This window comes from Xiphias gladius, chromosome 20 (assembly GCF_016859285.1).
Source record: "Xiphias gladius isolate SHS-SW01 ecotype Sanya breed wild chromosome 20, ASM1685928v1, whole genome shotgun sequence".
NCBI classification, from domain to species: Eukaryota; Metazoa; Chordata; class Actinopteri; order Istiophoriformes; family Xiphiidae; genus Xiphias; species Xiphias gladius.
This window is the reverse complement of record NC_053419.1, coordinates 17,803,358-17,820,649: the sequence shown is the minus strand read 5'-3', so window position 1 is coordinate 17,820,649 and position 17,292 is coordinate 17,803,358. Positions and strand designations below refer to the sequence as shown.

Genomic DNA, 17,292 nt, shown 5'->3' with positions numbered 1-17,292 from the left:
AATTACTTTTTCTCTTGTTTTGGATGGATATTTCTCTAATGCTGATGATATACCGAGTGTTTTTCCCATACATATTTTTCTTTTGCCACCTGGTTCATTTCATTACTTTTTCTGAATTGATGTCTCCTTTTTCCATTCTATGTTGACCCCTTTCTCATGCATTTTTAAAAAAGCTTCCTATCTTACATCTTCCTCATTATCCAGAGGAACAAGCCGGTTGTGTTTCAATGGAAATGCAATAATATGGAAACTCTCTTCACCCTCTTCTTTTCCCCTCTTTCTTTCTGCTGTCTTCAGGAGCTCACGGTGTCCTCAACCAAGAGAGAATGAGTCACTGAGAGAAGAGCTGTGAAAGAAAGAAACAGAGGGAGAGTGAGATTGATAACATCAAAAGGAAGGGAGGGAGAACAAAAAAAGTTATAAGAGATAGGCCATTATGGGGAAGCACACAGGCCTATTCCATACTTGGGCCATCCAATATCCTGAGGGCCAAGGGGACAAAGCAGGAAGACAAGGAGGGGCCACCAAGTAGACAAACCAGTGTGATGGACACAAAAAGGATGGACAGGTTGCATTCCCTTCGTCCATGCTTAATTGTCGGTAACTCCTCCGGCCTCATCGAGAGTTCATCTCCCTGGAAAGTTAAAGAGAAATGGGAATAAGAAGCAAAAGTGCACAAGTTCAGTAGATCTGGAATGGTATGGACACTTCTCACCTGCTCATTTCAAAGAATATACGATGCTGCCTATGATTATTTTTGTATGAGTGTAAGAGTAAAGACCTGTAAGGTTCTTTGGGTTAGCATTTATCACAGTGATCAATACTCAATTTGTACTTGATGTACTTAATATTACTAAACATTGTGAGTGTGGTCATCCAACCTTTCTTGAGGACAATCTTAGTTGCAAAGGAAGTCCTTGGTGTATACATCTGAGATAACCTGAGCAGCAGCACACAATCCTACAAAGAGACAGCTATATTCCCAGTCTGCTCTGTGATTAAATTGGAACTCAGTCAATCAATTGTACGGATTTCTCACTGTTAAAATAAATATACAGTAAAGGAGAGGTCACTTTTCTTGTTGACACACTAACACAACTGGGCTTTCACAACATCAAACTGCCTTCAGAGCCTGTGGATGTTGGGGGAGCGAGAGACACAAGAGAAATGGTGAGCAAAGAGCCCAACCACTTACTCACAGGCCAAACCAACGGCAAGAGCACCTTGGCGGACAAGTTGCCCGGGACAATGACTGTGCGCTCTGTGCTGCTCAATCGAGACTCTCCAGATATTGAGAGCCGCCTAAAGCGGCGCCGGAACCGTACCCACCAGGTTCGCTTTAAAGACTTGGAGGATGGCAGCAGCAGCAGTGGCAACAGTGGAACAGGAGAAAACAACAGCCATCAGAGGCCTGCCACTGATTGTGACAGCCCACATCCTCTTCGTAAACATAGCAGCAGATCCCCCCAGCCATGGTCTGATAGGGATGGGCCACGGACTGACAGTCTACCTGGCCAAACCTCTGTGGTGGGGGCTGTGCGTGGGGACATGGCAAGTACTATAGAAGTGGTGGCTGCTTTCCTAGCCAGGGCCCCTCCTCATCCACTGACGCCGGGTCCTACACGTCGATGCTGGGCTCCACCCCAGACTAACTCCCTAACCTTGCCAATGACAAGCAGGCCCAGTACAAGCACCAGCACAGCCATCCAAACCTCCCCATGCCTGAAAAAGCCCCAGTCCCTCTCATCCACCCATACACGTAGCCACAGCCTCGGGGACTCAGTTGGCGTGGATGGGGATGACGAACATGACTCTCAAGATGAATATCTTACGCACAACCATGTGTTGCTGCCTGGGTCCAAGGACCAGAACGGTCCTCCTGGGCCTGGGGATCGAACTGTGGTGGAACGGAGGTCTAAAACCTCCAGGACAGAAATTAAATCAGCTGTTAGTGTGGTAAAAAACTCAAGGCACAGCTGTCCCCCTTCAGTCCTTCACAGCACTGAGCCATGTCACTATTCCTTTTTATCCTGCCGTGATGGCCCCAAGCGGCAGGGAAGCAGCACTCCCTCTGTGGTCAGGAGGAGAAAGCGGCTGAATAGGACAACAAGTGATCCTGGAAAAGAAGCGCATTACTGCACCACTCCCACTCAGACTGAAAGCCCCAGTCAATCTCCGCCACTCTCAAATACCAAACTGTGCACCACTCAAGTTCAAACTGAGAGCCCTTCCTCACCTCATAATTCAAAGTATTGCACCGCCCAAAGTCAAACTGAAAGTCAGCAGTCTCCACCTTTGAGTGACAAACAATGTGCAACCCAAATTCAAACGACCAACTCTTGTCCAACCCTACCTCCAAATGCTGAGCAGTGCACAACTCAAATACAAACAGACTCTCCTTGTCACTCCCCTTCGAATACTCAACCTTGCACTACCCAGACACAAACTTACAGCCCCAGTGCTTCCCCACCTCTGACAGTATCGCCCAGCTCAGTGCAAATTCAATCTGAGAGTCCTGTATCCCCAACTGCGACTCAAGACCTTCCCACCACCCAAATAACTACTGTGCCTTACTCTACCTCTCCCCCATCTACAAGTGCACCAACACAGACCCCTGAACACTGCGCTAAGCCACCCTGCTCCTCTCCATCAAAGCCAGCTTGCATCACCACACCTCCGCCCATAGCACTTTCCATTCCTTGCTCCACTTCTACACCTACCGATATCCAACAACCTATCCCCTATTATACTGTTGTGTCACCACCAGCAACCCCCAGCACAGCTGTTGTCTGCTCCAGTCCTTCCTCAACTGCACCTCCCTGCCCCACTCAAAACTGCACCTCTTCTATCTCAAACATAGCATCATCCACTCCCTTAACCTGTTCTACCCCTACCCCAACTATAACCCCCAATACAACTCCCTTTGACCCCACCAGAAATCTAACCACTGACCCAAACCTAATAAAACAACCACCATACAATGCATCAAATGCTACACCTCCTACAAATCTAACACCGTGTACATTTGTAACTCAAACTGCCCTGTCTTGCACCTCCATATCCTATTACACGACAACACAGCCAGTTGGTCCCCACGCCCCTCATCCGAATTCTACTTCACCTTCTTATGCGACTCTCATACAAACTGTGTCTCATTGCAAAATCCCGTGTCAAGCTCTGCAAAATACCTCCACTTCCAACACAGGCATAACCCCCTACTCCACCCCCGTCCCAAACCTAAAATCTTGCACTTCTCCGCCTCCACTTGTGAAAACTTATGTGTCAACTCTTCCAAATGTGCAACCTTGTGCAACACCTACTAAAGCTGTGCCCCTCTACTCTTCCACATTCCGTGCTGCACCACCATACACACCCCCCTCTCAGACCCCCTACAATGCTCAGGATAAGAGGGGCATTCGACTTCCACCTCCTCCCCCACCACCTCCACCCTACACGCCTCGGAAAAAGGGAAATGATCCACCAGGTCCTGCAATCCGAACACCCATGCTCAGGGCAGACGGGAAGGCCAGCGAGAAAGATAAAGACAAGGAGAAGGAGAAAAAGGAAGATATAATATGTACAGACTCACCCAAGCTCTGTGCAAGAGCCAGCTCTCTGAAGCAAAGAGCTCAAACCCCGCCAGTTGCTGTGATGAAGGGAGAGAAGCAGTCCTCTTCGTCCTCTCCTGCCAAGGCCTGTTTTAAGCCCAGCTGTCTCAGCTCAGCCCAGGCTCATCTTGGGGCACTACACAAAATGCTCTGCTCAGGAGCCAACACCAGGCCCAACACTCCCAACAGCCAACACCCTCTCCCTCTAAATCAGCAGGGTTGCTCTGGAGCCAGGGGCTGCTCTGCTTCTGGGGAGCGGTCTACAGCTGGGCCCCTGACTGCCACCCAAGCTGATACACTGAGACAGGTCCAGGAAATTTTGGGAGGATTGGTGTCTGGGGCCAGGTGTAAATTGGACCCATCCAAAGTGACAGAAAAGCTCCTGAGTCCCAATGGACCCCTGCATGATATTCGTAGCCTGCAGAACCAGCTCCAAAGCTTGGAGGGGGTCCTGGAGACCAGCCAGAACACCATTAAGGTCCTGCTGGATGTCATTCAAGACCTTGAGAAGAAGGAAGCCGAGAGAGACGGGTGAGGCAATATTTCATTTTGGTAGGACAGTTTACATTATAAGAATGAAAAGGTAATGTCTGCACACTGTCTCCAAACCACAGATCTATTTTATGGAACAATGTTTTGAGCTTGATCAGACCTTTTGTCACGTTGTAACATCTACATTATAGCATCCCTACTTTATGATTATAAGATTATAAACAAGCATCTGCTGACATTAGTTGCTCTTAAGGCTTTTCGCACTTGCATTTTATCAGCCCTGGGCTAACCTAAACTCTGACTCTTTAGAAAGGCTAGCTTAGTTTTGTTTGAAACTAAGGCCATGTTTATACATACAACAATACTGCATGAAATAACTCCTTCATCTGAATGAGGTCACTCTTCTGACAAAGTGGAGGTGCCGCTGCAGAGAGCTCCAGATAAATATGCAGTGTAATGTGGTAAGGCGCTTGAGAATACTCGCAACCATACATTTATAGTAGGATAATTTGTAACTGGAACGTTGTGTTTCTACTGTTAACCTGATGACAAAAATAAAATGATTGCCGCTTTGATAACTAACCAGAACTGCTAAACACTGTCTCATAGTATTCTAAAATGCTGTGCAGTTTTTGGCTTCTGATATGTCTTCAAACTCATGGATCTACAACTTAAACTGGCCTTTCTGGGTCACATTTCATTGGCTCATCAGTATCCGAAAAAATATGCGAAAGCAGGCCATTATGTTATTGAATGCGGGGCAGTTTTCCAAATAGTTAAGGACTGACACTTGAAATTGGAGCACAAAGTTAATGTCTTGGAGGGTTCACTGGAAACAAATTAGGTCCAAAAACCATGTGGAAATAATTTGATTGGACAATGAAAATGCTGTCTTTACTTAACTTACAACTCAACTAACATTTGAAAGGTTAAAAATCTACCCCAGGTATTCAATTTTAGAATTTCACATTACAGGGCAGATGACTAAGGATCACAGTATTGTTCTTTGCTCTTTGTGTCCAAGGTGGCGTTCAAAGGTAGTGTTAATAGTAGTGTGAAATGTTGCATAGCCCAGGGTTAAATCAAGGGTTTTGAAAGAGGTTCGCCCGAGTTTAAATGTGGTGTAAAAGCCCTTGGCCAAAAGATGAGCTATCCCACATTTGAAGTTGTAAATGTGAAATGACTGGAAGCCTCGGGCTAATGGAGCTGTAAAGGGATAACGGGGGCTCTCAGCCCAGGGCCGAGTGTAGCGCGGAAAACCATCTGCTAATCTGTGGCCAACTTTAACATTCTGTCTTCTCGTAACCTTTATTGAATTAAAATGCTTAGACAGACAGACAGACAGACAGACAGGCAGGCAGGCAGGCAGGCAGGCAGGCAGACAGACATAGATAGATAGATAGATAGATAGATAGATAGATAGATAGATAGATAGATAGATAGATAGATAGATAGATGGAAAATAGTGCAGGAGAGAAGAACAAACAGTGGGAATAAGTAAATTATGAGTGCCTGGTATTTTGGAGACCTGGAAAGTAAATGTCAGTATGTAGCCTAAGTGCCTGCTGTTTTATTCCCAGACAGTTAATTTCTTGAGTAAGATTTAGATTCTCTCCACACAAAAACAAACAAGGAGCAGACATGATAATATGACCGTCGCTTTGCACTGAAAGACTGTCTCCTCTCTCCTGGAATGGATTATTCTCCACCAAAAATGGAATATCCACAACCCAGCAGTAATAACCTCCCTGCATCATGTGCTGTGAATATTACAGATAGATGGTTGTTGTGCCTAAGCTTTGCTGTGATGCAGCTCCTCTATTTATAGCCAATCCCAGCATTGAAAGCATTGTAAATACTTTGGCAACAAAGCCGTGTGGACAGAACACAATGTAAATTTGGTAAGAATGAGAAGGAAAAGCGACAGAAGTGGCTAAAACAACAGGGTGAGCAAAAGAAAGAGAAAAAGAAATATCAGACTGAAAGCAAGACAGAAGGCAGGGGATTATCTGTAGTTATTTTTATGAAGTCTCATGTCAGTCGAACAAATCTCAATTTTCGTTATGCTAAAGAATTTATGTCATGTCAGACCACAGGGAGACTTTTGGGAGATTGGTTGCACCGATTTTGCAGCAGCTCTTTCCTCATGTATGTATGCAGCAGACAGGGATAGATAGAAATCAGCATTTGGCTGTCATCATGTTGGTAGATTCAGATGCTCCACGCCTCTTAGTGTAAACCCTTTACCATTCTCATCAAATCTTTAATTAATCTGCTTCCTACATTGTAAGCCTCTTAGTAATTTCTCCCGCCTTATCACACCAAAATAGTACATGATGTGGGGACAAGAAAACTCTTGGATAGGAAACGACAGACACGGACGGATGTGTGTCTATGAATCCTGGGAAAGGGCTGACTGATATCTGAGCAGCGTAATCCAAATCACACTGTTAACACTAATGCCAATGCTGTGCTTTGCAGACATTTGAGCATGCAACTGCATGGTCTTCTGTCTCATAAACTGACACATCTTGCGTGTTCCAGTATAAGAAATCAGTGATGGGGCTCAGTCTAATGCATGCAGACTTGACTTTTACCTCATAAGCATTATTTTATGCCTGGAGTGATATGGTGACTCATGGTTTACGTAACAGCCTGAGCCTGTTAGAGGGGTTATCGTTCATTAAAAAATTATCAGGGGTGATTTCAGAGAGGAGATTGGTATATTTTCAAGGATGTGTGTGCCAGAAGTTTGGTGCAACAAGGGAGAAGATAACCTGAATATGTCTTTGTGGTTTCACGAAAACACACACACATAAAACATTACTCTTTTACCCCTGATATGTCATCTCTGTGCTTTTCAACAGAAGACATTCCTACAGGACTGGACAGGACATTGAGAACTGTGGGACCTGCAGGGACTGTGCCTGCATCATCTACAGGTAAGTGGACGGATGTGTGTGTGAATTTCTGCATATTTATCGCTTGTTTTACATGTGAGCAGTGGGAGCATAGTCCGTGTCTCGGTGCACAGTTATGTGCATCACGCTGTCATTTTGAATCAAATCAGTTTTGGGAGTTCAGTTTTATGGCTTGGTAGGATTGTTGTTCTGCTCTGTGTGACAGTGCAGCCGGATGCAGCACTTTGAGTATGGCCACTCATTGAACAAACGCCGCTGCAGGTTTGATCACTGAAAACAGCTACAAGAGATTTATTAAGACTTATCACACACACACACCCTCATGCTCTCTCTCTCAAATTTGATGAGCTGAACAACAACAAGGACTTAAGCCGTGCACCCGTGTGTGTTCACTACTCTTCTCATTTTTCTACTCTCCTTATCTCTCTTTTACACACAAAGATGCACAGATGACAGTGTCAAATACACACACACACACACACACACACACACACACACACACACACACACACACACACACACACACACACGCACACACACACACACACACGCACACACACACACAGTTACTGCACAATCATTCCGCTCTGAGATTTGAATTGAAATCAGTCAATTAAGAAACAGGATTTCACACTTTACAGGAGGGTGAAGAAAAGCAAAAAGAAAAGTGTGGATTGCTATGAAATTGAAATCCCCGTCTCTTAGTTGTAAATGTCAAAATTGCAACAAAAAAAAAAGAAAAAGAAAAAGAGGGATATTAGTAGAAGAAGCAAATCTCGTAGAGGGAGAGGAGAAAGGAAACAGTGGAGAGAGAAGAGGGGTGGCATTCAGAGTGCTTAGATGCACAAATATAATTTGATTATGACAGGATTATGGCAGTACTCTGATTATTAAAACTTTCATGTAAACACCTTACAGGGGGTTATATTGGTCAAATTATAAATCTGAGAAAGCCTAACTCAATTACCAGACCAAAATTCATCATCAGTCTTTTTAATTGTAGACTGGAGCTGTGGGATGTGGCATGTATACACTTTAGACTGATTACTTCCAGTGATTTGATTCTGCACACTCACCTACTCACTCATTTATTATTTATTATTTATACAGTGCTAATAAGGTTTTTCCTGTAGCTACAACACATACTCAATGTTAAGCTGATTATCAAACAAATGATACCACTGCTGAAGTTGAGTTACAGTAAACCACATAAATGATTCAATCAAACTATTATCGTAACCTGGTTATTCTCTGTAATTTATTTAGACTGTGTATGCAAACCTCCCCAATCAAGGAACAGAACAGGAAGACAGACATTGGGAGAGGACAAGAAGAAAGACAGTTGAGGATAAGAGAGTGGAAAGCAAAAAGAAAAAAAAAACATCTGAGAGAAAAGATCTGAAATTTAGAAATGGCACAAGAGAGGGAGAGCAGAGGGAGAAGACGCCCATAAAGAAAATGATTCATTCAGAAACTAAATACAGCTTCATCTTGAAAGATTAGAATATTACAGTGAGGGTTAGGAACGGCAGTATGAAGCGGCAATGGTTCCCCGTCTTGGAGACCGAGAAGTGAGAAGAGGGAATACAGATGAGGTCGTCACTGAGAGAGGAAATGTGACAGAAGAGAAGTTATAATCCTGGTATGATGTACTGCATCGTCATGTGTTCTTCTCTAGGTGGCTGGTCCGAAATATTACGCTCCACGTTACGCTGCACGGTCAAAATCCCACGCCACTGTTTTATGGTCAGATAAGGACTTATCACTCAATCAGCCGTCATGTCGACACGTTTCTTTCATGTGTGACAAGAGGATTTCCCTGCTTTGAAAGGGGAGGTGATTTTCTTTTCTTTGAGGCTCAAGTTGAGCTGAGTCTAAAAAGAGAATTTGGCAGCGACGGAGAAAAAGGTGTTGGAGGGAAGAAAAAAAAAAGATCAAGTGAAGCCTGAAAAGGAGTGAGTGATGGAAAAGCCATAAAATCTGACAGGACAGATTCCATCAATTAAAAAGCTTCTTGAAGAAGTCTTAGTCCTCGAAGAAAAGCACAGCTCAGCACACCAAACACTATCAATCTACTTGAAAAGATTAGACAGGAATTTATTTAGAAAAATGAAAATAATCTCAGATTTGCACGCAAGAACATTTGTCTTCGCCCAATAAGCTACTAATAAATTTGACCTGAGCAAATCCAATTCTGCAGAACTTTATTTTAAAGTCGCTTTAATCAATATTTTTTATAGTAACAATAGGCCAAATGTGAAAGGGAATTTTTGGGTGGAATTTCTACACACTTACAATATAAGCCACAGCCATGTCCGGTAAAACTCTGGATACAGATATGATAACATATACTTATATTAGTGACATAAACAAATACAGACAGTAGCTTCGTGTTGCACCCCTTGTTTTCAGCGAAAAGCTTAAAAAACCCACTGCATGCTACCTGCAAACAGCAGACCGACAAAGTTAGCAACTAGCTGGTGACACACAGGGAAGCATTTGGCAGATAAAGAGCCAGAAAACAGAGCTAAAAGGAGAGTGGATATTAAATTTATAATATGGGGGCGGCCAGAACCACGACTAACACTGCAGCATATCTGCTTGGTGAGTAAACTGGCAGCTGTTTGCTAACAAGTTCCTTATTCACTCTATCAGGTGATGTCACCATTGTGTTTACAGCTTAATATAATGCCCCCAAGTGGCCAAAAAGATCAATTCAATTAATGCGTGTTCAAATTTAAGCTTTAAAAGAGCAAAAGTTTTTCATTTAACAAAACCTAAAGGAGAAAATCAAAGGTTAAATCAAAAGTGTTTACTTTTAAGGAGGTAACAGGGAACATTTCTTTAGAAAAATAAAAGTCTAACAAAAACAATATTAATATGTTAAGTACAAAGCTATTGTGATATGTGTGTCTTTGTGTGTTTTCACACAGAGCTTTGTTCTCCAGTTACTCGGGATATCTTTCAGGGAAAAGCTTATATAAGAATGCTAATGACACTTTAAGCATGCAAATGTGGATACTTGTGGCTACAGAATGTAACATTATGAACATTTTGTTCCCAACCAAGACTCATAAATAAGCACTTCATTTGTTCGGCTTTTTAAGGATCTCGTGTCATAGGAAGAATAACACATGATGTGTATGATGTCACTTTATCCAGCACCAGTGGCACATAGACCGCACGTGAATTAATGCGCGAATGCGATTGTGCAGGAGTGTTAATTAGTGAGTGGAGTGGTGATTGTCTAATTGCAAATGTGCTGCATTAGAACAGAGTAGGGAGGTCTAACAAGGAACTGTTGTGCTTAATCCCCGTGGAGTGTGCGGAGACGGCAGCCTAATCAGATCTGTGCTGTGCTTCTCTATCTCTGCTACTGCTCTGTCTATTGCTCGATCACACATTTCGCTGGAGGAGCTCGATGGGCTGCTACTGTGGGATGGATTAATGACTCTCTGGACCATACGATTTCAGCTAAACTATGAGCCTAAACCAAGAGTTTTTTTCTTTTTTCAAACACAATCCGTCATCGCCTCCGCTGAACAGCAGATAATTGAGAAAAGGGCTGCTGAGGAAGCATTCTCGCTCTTTCTCTCTTTCCTGCTAGCTGCTATCTGTGGGGCTGCCACTCATGCTCGTTTGATATCTGTACACTTGTACTGTTGTCTCTCTATTCCTCTTAGTTACAGTCTGGGCTGACTCTTTAGGCATCCTGTTTGTCGGTGAATGCCTCTTCACATCACTGCTACGCATATGCACGCCAGACGCAGTGGTGCTGGTGTTAGAGTGGAGTTTCCTCTGCTGAGTCTCCAAGACTCGTAGAACGAAGGCTATAGGCTGATCCATTGGGAGGCCTTGAGACGAACATTTTGTGACAGCGCCTACAGTAACAACTCATCACTCACCATTCTCGCCACACAACCATCATGAATCAGCGCTTCCTGACGCACATCTCCGCTGACACAACATTGCATGACAGGACTGGATTCTCGCACGCTGTCCTTCGATTGCAATAGACCAGAGAGTGAGGTGGTGGAGAATAAGAGACTCTGGAGACTGGGTACTGGGAAAGAAACTGGGATGACTCTTCATGCATCTCAATATCTCCGCTGCGTGTCTCTCATACATCTTCCGATTACCCCCCCCTTTTTTTTTAACAAATGCCTAACTCTAGTGTGCAGTGAAATATTCATCCACATAAAAACTTAATCACAGCGGCTTTAAAAGGTTTTAAAAAGTAATAATAGTGTTAAAAGAGACCTGGGGACATCTCTCTGTTGGTCTGGTGCGGGTGAAGGTTGGCTGCCAGACACGTTTGTCCAACGGATCCCCAGGTCGGAGCGGTGCTGCCTGTTTTCCATGGTCATGCAGGCAGTAAAATGTAGGCTGAGAATTAATTGGTCGCATTAAAAAGGTTCTAAACAGCGTGTGGGGAAATAACATGAATATCAGTTTTCTGTGCATCTGAGTCCGGGGAATATGAAGAACTCGCAGTCTAAAGTGGAGAATCTAGTACGAACAACGTACAGTGTCTTTGCTGTCACTCAAGGCAGCTGTGGGCCATGGTGCATGGAGCCCCCATTCACATTACTCCTGCCCTCTATAATGTGCTTCTGTCTACTTCCCAATCCCCATAGTGCTACTTCTCAGCTTGGATTCACATCTTTTTTCACTGGCTTTGATTCGCTTTCTCAAGTTGCCCAGAAAGGCATAGCAGTCCAATTCAAGTACTCTTCATATGGTCCCAACACTGGCCAATAGCTACTGACAGCCTCTCATTGTCTTGGTTTTATCCGGAGGAATATGCTATTTTGCGGATATCAGAAAGAGGCACCTTTTCCAGTAGATTGCTTGTGTCACTTCCTCCACTCTCTCTCTCCCCACTTCACCGTTTTTCCGCGCTTAGAATATAAATACATTTCACACCTAAATGGGGATGAGGGGAAGTGGTGCAAACTCGCAGCTCTGGATTGGGTACGTAGGAGCAGCGGCAGAGAGGGGTGCGAGGAGCGACGGAGAGGAGGTGAGTAGGAAAGACGCCCAGGCAGCTACTTACAGCTTTTCTTTCCCTTCCAAAGGCTTTTGAACCAGAACCCGGGGTGTTTCTGTGCACAGTGTATTCAGGGAAACCAACATCTGCACTATACATACAGTATGGGAATGAGCAGAAACTTGTCCAAAATAAACCTGGGCCTCAGTGTGTGCACATTTAGCTGAGCTCCTCTGAAACATAGTGATGTGGGAGCAAATTATAGATGAACTTTTCATGTTCACGGTTACAAGGATATTTCTGAACCTGTATCCAGCCTCCAGCTATTCATTAAACATTGACAGTTCTCTGCCATTATCATAACAGGGAGTGAAAAGACCTGACTGAATAGAATATAAAACGAAATCCCAGAAAAATACAGAGGTTGAGAAAAAGGAGAAGAGGGAAAGTGCATCTGTATTTGAAGAAGCAATGAAGCAAAAGCGACAGAAAGAAGAAACAGAACAGAGTATACTGCGGTGACAGAGGAGCCTGTGTTTGTGTGTGTGTGTGTGTGTGTGTGTGTGTGTGTGTGTGTGTGTGTGTCTGTGTGTGTGTCTGTGTGTGTGTAAAAGAGAGAGAGATATGACATGATGTGGATTTTAAAAGCAACTTTTATAAAACAATTCAGCAGCCCATTATGTGGAGGAATTATGCTCATATGGGACTATTCTGAGCTTTACAATGTCCATCCAGGGATAATGATGAGTGTCAGAGCAGGAAGAGTCCTATAAAAACTTGGAAGATGTGGAGGTCAAGGTGGTGAAAGGGCACATAGCGAGTCCGACTCCCAAGCATGAGACAGTTCTAGTTAATTCTGCCTTTTATTAACTGAAACCATGATCTCACCTTAACTTTAAAGTTTCTATAATCAATACTTTTATATCAACAATTTACCAAAGGACAATTGTCACCTTCATCATCTTCAGCTCCCATCAGCTTCACGGAGTTTTAAAGTGAGTTTCAGCTCATTGTTTTGGTTTTCCAGTCCACAACTTTAATGTTTTAGCTCATTCTCACTGCTCTCATAGTGTTGTTTTCAGTCGTAGCTGGCAGCTGTTCTCACTTTTAAAAAGCTATGTGCACTACCTGCTCAGCACCAAACAGCAGTTTGCAACTATCTGGTGAGCAGAGTGGAGCATTTATCAGTTAAAGCACCAGACTTTTCCCTCGGAGATTGGTGGATACCAATAACAGAGCTAAAAAAGAAATGAATATTGGCCTTACATTTGTCGGGGGATTGACTCTTGGGAAAGGTGGACTCTCTCAGTACCAATGAAACGTACCAAGAGAAGCAATTAAAGAATGGAAATTCAGTGAATGGCTATTGCATGAAAAAATAGTGTAACAATTTGGCTTGATATAATTAAATTCCAAAATACCGTAGAGTTTTTTTTTTTTTGAAGGAAAGAAATTAAACTATGCAAATGTTGGACCTTAAGTAATCAATAATAACCCAGCTTACCAATGAGTAAATAATACACCTATCCTGAGGGCAAGTCCCTGCAGCGAATCAACATCGGGACATAATCTTCTCACTGCAGAGCCTGGATTTCCTTTTTTCTGATCTTTTAAATTGCCAGGTCATCCATATCTGCAAAGCAATTGATCTGAACATTGATGGATTTCATCCTTACATTGTATCTCTAACGAGAAACAGACAGAGAAAGGGAAACAGAGAGAGGTAGAGATAAATAGAAACGGATAGAAAGACAACTTTCAGTTTAACTGGATATCAGAAGTTTTTGATTTGTCAGATTCTTGTCTCCGACCTTTTCCAAACAACCCTGTCAGAGCTTTCAGAGCTGTGTGCGTGTGTGTGTGTGTATGTGTGTGTGTGTGTGTGTGTGTGTGTGTGTGTGTGTGTGTGTGTGTGTGTGTGTGTGTGTGTGTGTGTGTAACTGTGTAAGTGTGTGCACATGCGCAGCCCTTTCCCCCGTGGATGAGGCTGATAATGGAGAAGTGGTGTGTGTGAAATGTGTAAAAGGGCAGGGCAGGCAGTTCTTCTGCAGTAATCCATCTTTACTTCAGGGCTGAGCCGTGGAGCAACAGGCATCTCACAGGGGAGAGGGGGAAAATACACTGTAGGCATCACTCTCATCCATATGAAAGTACACAGAGGATATGTTCAACCAGCAGGAGCATGAGATTTTCACAGCAAGAAAACAAGAAAATAGAAATGAAGAGTATTTGTTTCATATCCTTTGTGTTTCTCGTGCACCGCTGACAGCACCGCAGTTCCAAAAACAACCAAACAGGCACAGTGGTATGTGACGTGTTAGCAGCGGATACATCTAAAAACCACATTCGGCTCAGACCATTCACTGGAGATGTGAAACTGTAAAATTGTTATATGTCCTTGCAAATGTGTATCCATCCACTCTTGAGTTTTATTTGTGTGAAGCAATGACAGATACAGGGCCGGGTGTGAAACAGAGGGAGAGGGAGCGAAAGACACACCGAGAGAAGTGGGAGAGCGAGAACCCTTGTTCATGCTGTTTGGCAATAATCACAGAGCCGAAGTCGTGCCAACAGTGAGTGCCAGATGGTGCCCATCACCGTTGTGCCATGTCTTTGAAACAGGGAGGCGAGAGGAAGATCAAGAGTGGCATGTGGAACAGGGAAGCACTGCCTAATGTGGATGATGTGTCATATAAATACTAATCACGTTAGAATCACACCCACAGCTAAATTAGATCCCTAAAGCTCTTCCACCAGCACCCACTCTCAATCTTCTCCCTGATTGGGCACTGTGCTTATATCGTTATCAGACATGATCGATAGGTGGCATATTAAATGCTCAATATTTTCCAACATACTAGTCTAATAGTATTAATAGGTACCATAAGTGGTAATTATTTTCTTAATAAATGCTGAACAAAATCATTTACTAATGGTTTATAGATCCGTTATAAGCATTGTTGTGAAGAAATCGCTACGGCTCCTCCAGCATGAATGACTATGCTTGAAACGAATTAGTTTGCACAACGTGTCATTCCCCCCTTGTCTGCGGGCAAGTGTTTATACTTGTTCCCAACAGCCACAAAGGCGGGATGAAAATCCTGCCATAGACATGATTATTGTTCAAATGAGGATAATGGTGCACAGTTTCGCAAAGTCTTTCTTCAAAGAGATAGCGTTTCACTCATTTTTTACACACAGTAAATGACATTCGAATGCTCCAAGGTGTGGGTGGAGGGGGGCTGTTCAAACATCCGACAAGTACTTCTCTTGAATCATAGTGACACCTTGACACTTCCTTTGGTTTTTTTTAAGAGAGCACCATCAGGAAGATGGTACCAATGGCTCAATTGACCACTTATTTTCTGGAAGAGGGCTACAGGGCATCCTGACAAAAATCCATTTATTAACCAATTCTAAACATCTAAGCTGAAAACTTGTAGATGATGTGCTCACAAGACATGAGCACATCACCCTCCGACATGTTTTGTGTCTGCCAAACAGAGTTGGAGAAACACAGATTTTTAACATCACACTGCCTTATTCAGTGTTTTTACCGGTTTTAATCACCTGGTCTGTTTGTTTTGGTAAGGAGGAGACCTAACTCGACTCACTGACACTGACACTGAAGGAATCCTAACTGGAAGAAGCTGACTGCAGTGACGGCAATGCTGAAGAGGACAACAACTCCCATGATCCCACCTTACTTCACAATGTCACCAAACTCCGTCTTTCGTTATTGTTTTGATTGAAAGACCCCTAGCGGCAGGAATTACATATTGTGCTTTTAAAGTGTGAGAGTTTTTCAATTAGGAGGAAAAATAACTTAAATAAATTACTTACAAATATGGAAAAATACCATAAATAATTGAAAAACTAAAAACAAAATGTACCTTAAAGTGTCAGAGGTTTACAATAAAAAAGTTGAATAGCGTGAGTGAATGTCCTTCTTTCACATTTACTTTTCTATGACTTATCCATAGAGCATTTTTAAATGATTTATTAACAGTATTTAAGCCATTAGTTACCATCCATAAACCCTTTATGTGGGTTTCTTTTTAGAAAGTGTTCTGCATTTATATACAACAGAACTGAATTATATATATATACTGTATTTATTGTATTTACAATAGTTTGACAAAAGAAAATCTTAAATAATTTAATTTAGCTTCACTTACGGCCTTTTTCCCACACCTCATGGTCTTCATGAGTGGATGGAGTTTACTCAGTGTATTTAACTTTTGTGTTTGCGTAATTTACATACAAATTTGGGTTGAAATCACCCAGTCCAAGTTCATACACATTGGGGATTTGTTTATTTACTCCAATTTTCTTTACTTTCCTAGTTTCTTGTCAATGATCTGTGAACCTGTTTCATACTACATTAACACGAATATACTAAAAATGATCTCCACACACAAAAACCTATACTATATTGCCAGCGGTAGCAAAAGCAACCAAAACACTGTTATTCTGTCAAATCTGCCTATTATATTTTTACCTCTTCAGTCATCAAAAAAAATAAAAAATAAAACCAACTGAGATAAACATTGCTGTTTTTCTGCATCTATGCACAACGATCCTCCCCGCAGCTCACCTTAGCCCTTAATCTTCATTTCCCCTAGAGACTGTCCTCATCCATCCCACCTCGAAATGCTAGACGAATGAAACAATAGGCACCCCCTCGCACACAGAAGACCATGGAGAAGGCCTCAATATGTTAGTGTGTATTTATGAATGGGTACGACAGAGATAAAGATGGATGGATCCTAACTGCTAGTTGTTTTGTTTTTTTCGGATGGCAAACTGCCACCCTGCCGTCACACCTCTCTCTCGCTCTCAGATCTCCTCAATAGCCACTCATCCATCAGAGCCTTCCGCTCCAGCGGCAATCACTCAATACCCCAGTGGTGCTGAGTAGAAACAGGTAGCCTACTACGTGCAAGCAGCCATCACCTCTTGCCTTTTAATTCACCTCTGGTTACTTACTGTTCACTTCCTTTATCCTTCTTTACAAAACTTTCCCAGTAACAGGAAAACTCTGGAGTACTTTTGTGTCTACCCTTTTACTGAGCCCTGGATAAATATCCATTGTGGGCGGGTGCTGAGGAAAAACCCTGGCTTGAATTTTAGCACAGACTGGGTAAGCACACCTCATCACATATGTTGCACTAAATTTGGCCCAAAACAGCCCCAGGAGGGCGAACAGTAAATTCAGGTCCAATTTCCTCAAAACCAACGCTCAGCCAGTGTCGACCCAGATCCTCAACGAGTTGTGTTC

The 17,292-nt window shown here is 43.0% G+C and overlaps 1 protein-coding gene across 1 annotated transcript in view; it reads left to right on the top strand.

Moving 5' to 3' along the window:
- Positions 1-1,167: 1,167 nt before the first annotated feature.
- pcsk5a (proprotein convertase subtilisin/kexin type 5a) overlaps positions 1,168-17,292 on the top strand; it is a 64,985-nt gene continuing 48,860 nt past the window's right edge. Inside the window, exons 1-3 of the mRNA XM_040158083.1 lie at positions 1,168-1,956; positions 3,385-4,139; positions 6,968-7,042. Of these exons, the coding sequence (XP_040014017.1) occupies positions 1,168-1,956; positions 3,385-4,139; positions 6,968-7,042 (1,619 nt within the window). The remainder of the gene's footprint in view (positions 1,957-3,384; positions 4,140-6,967; positions 7,043-17,292) is intronic.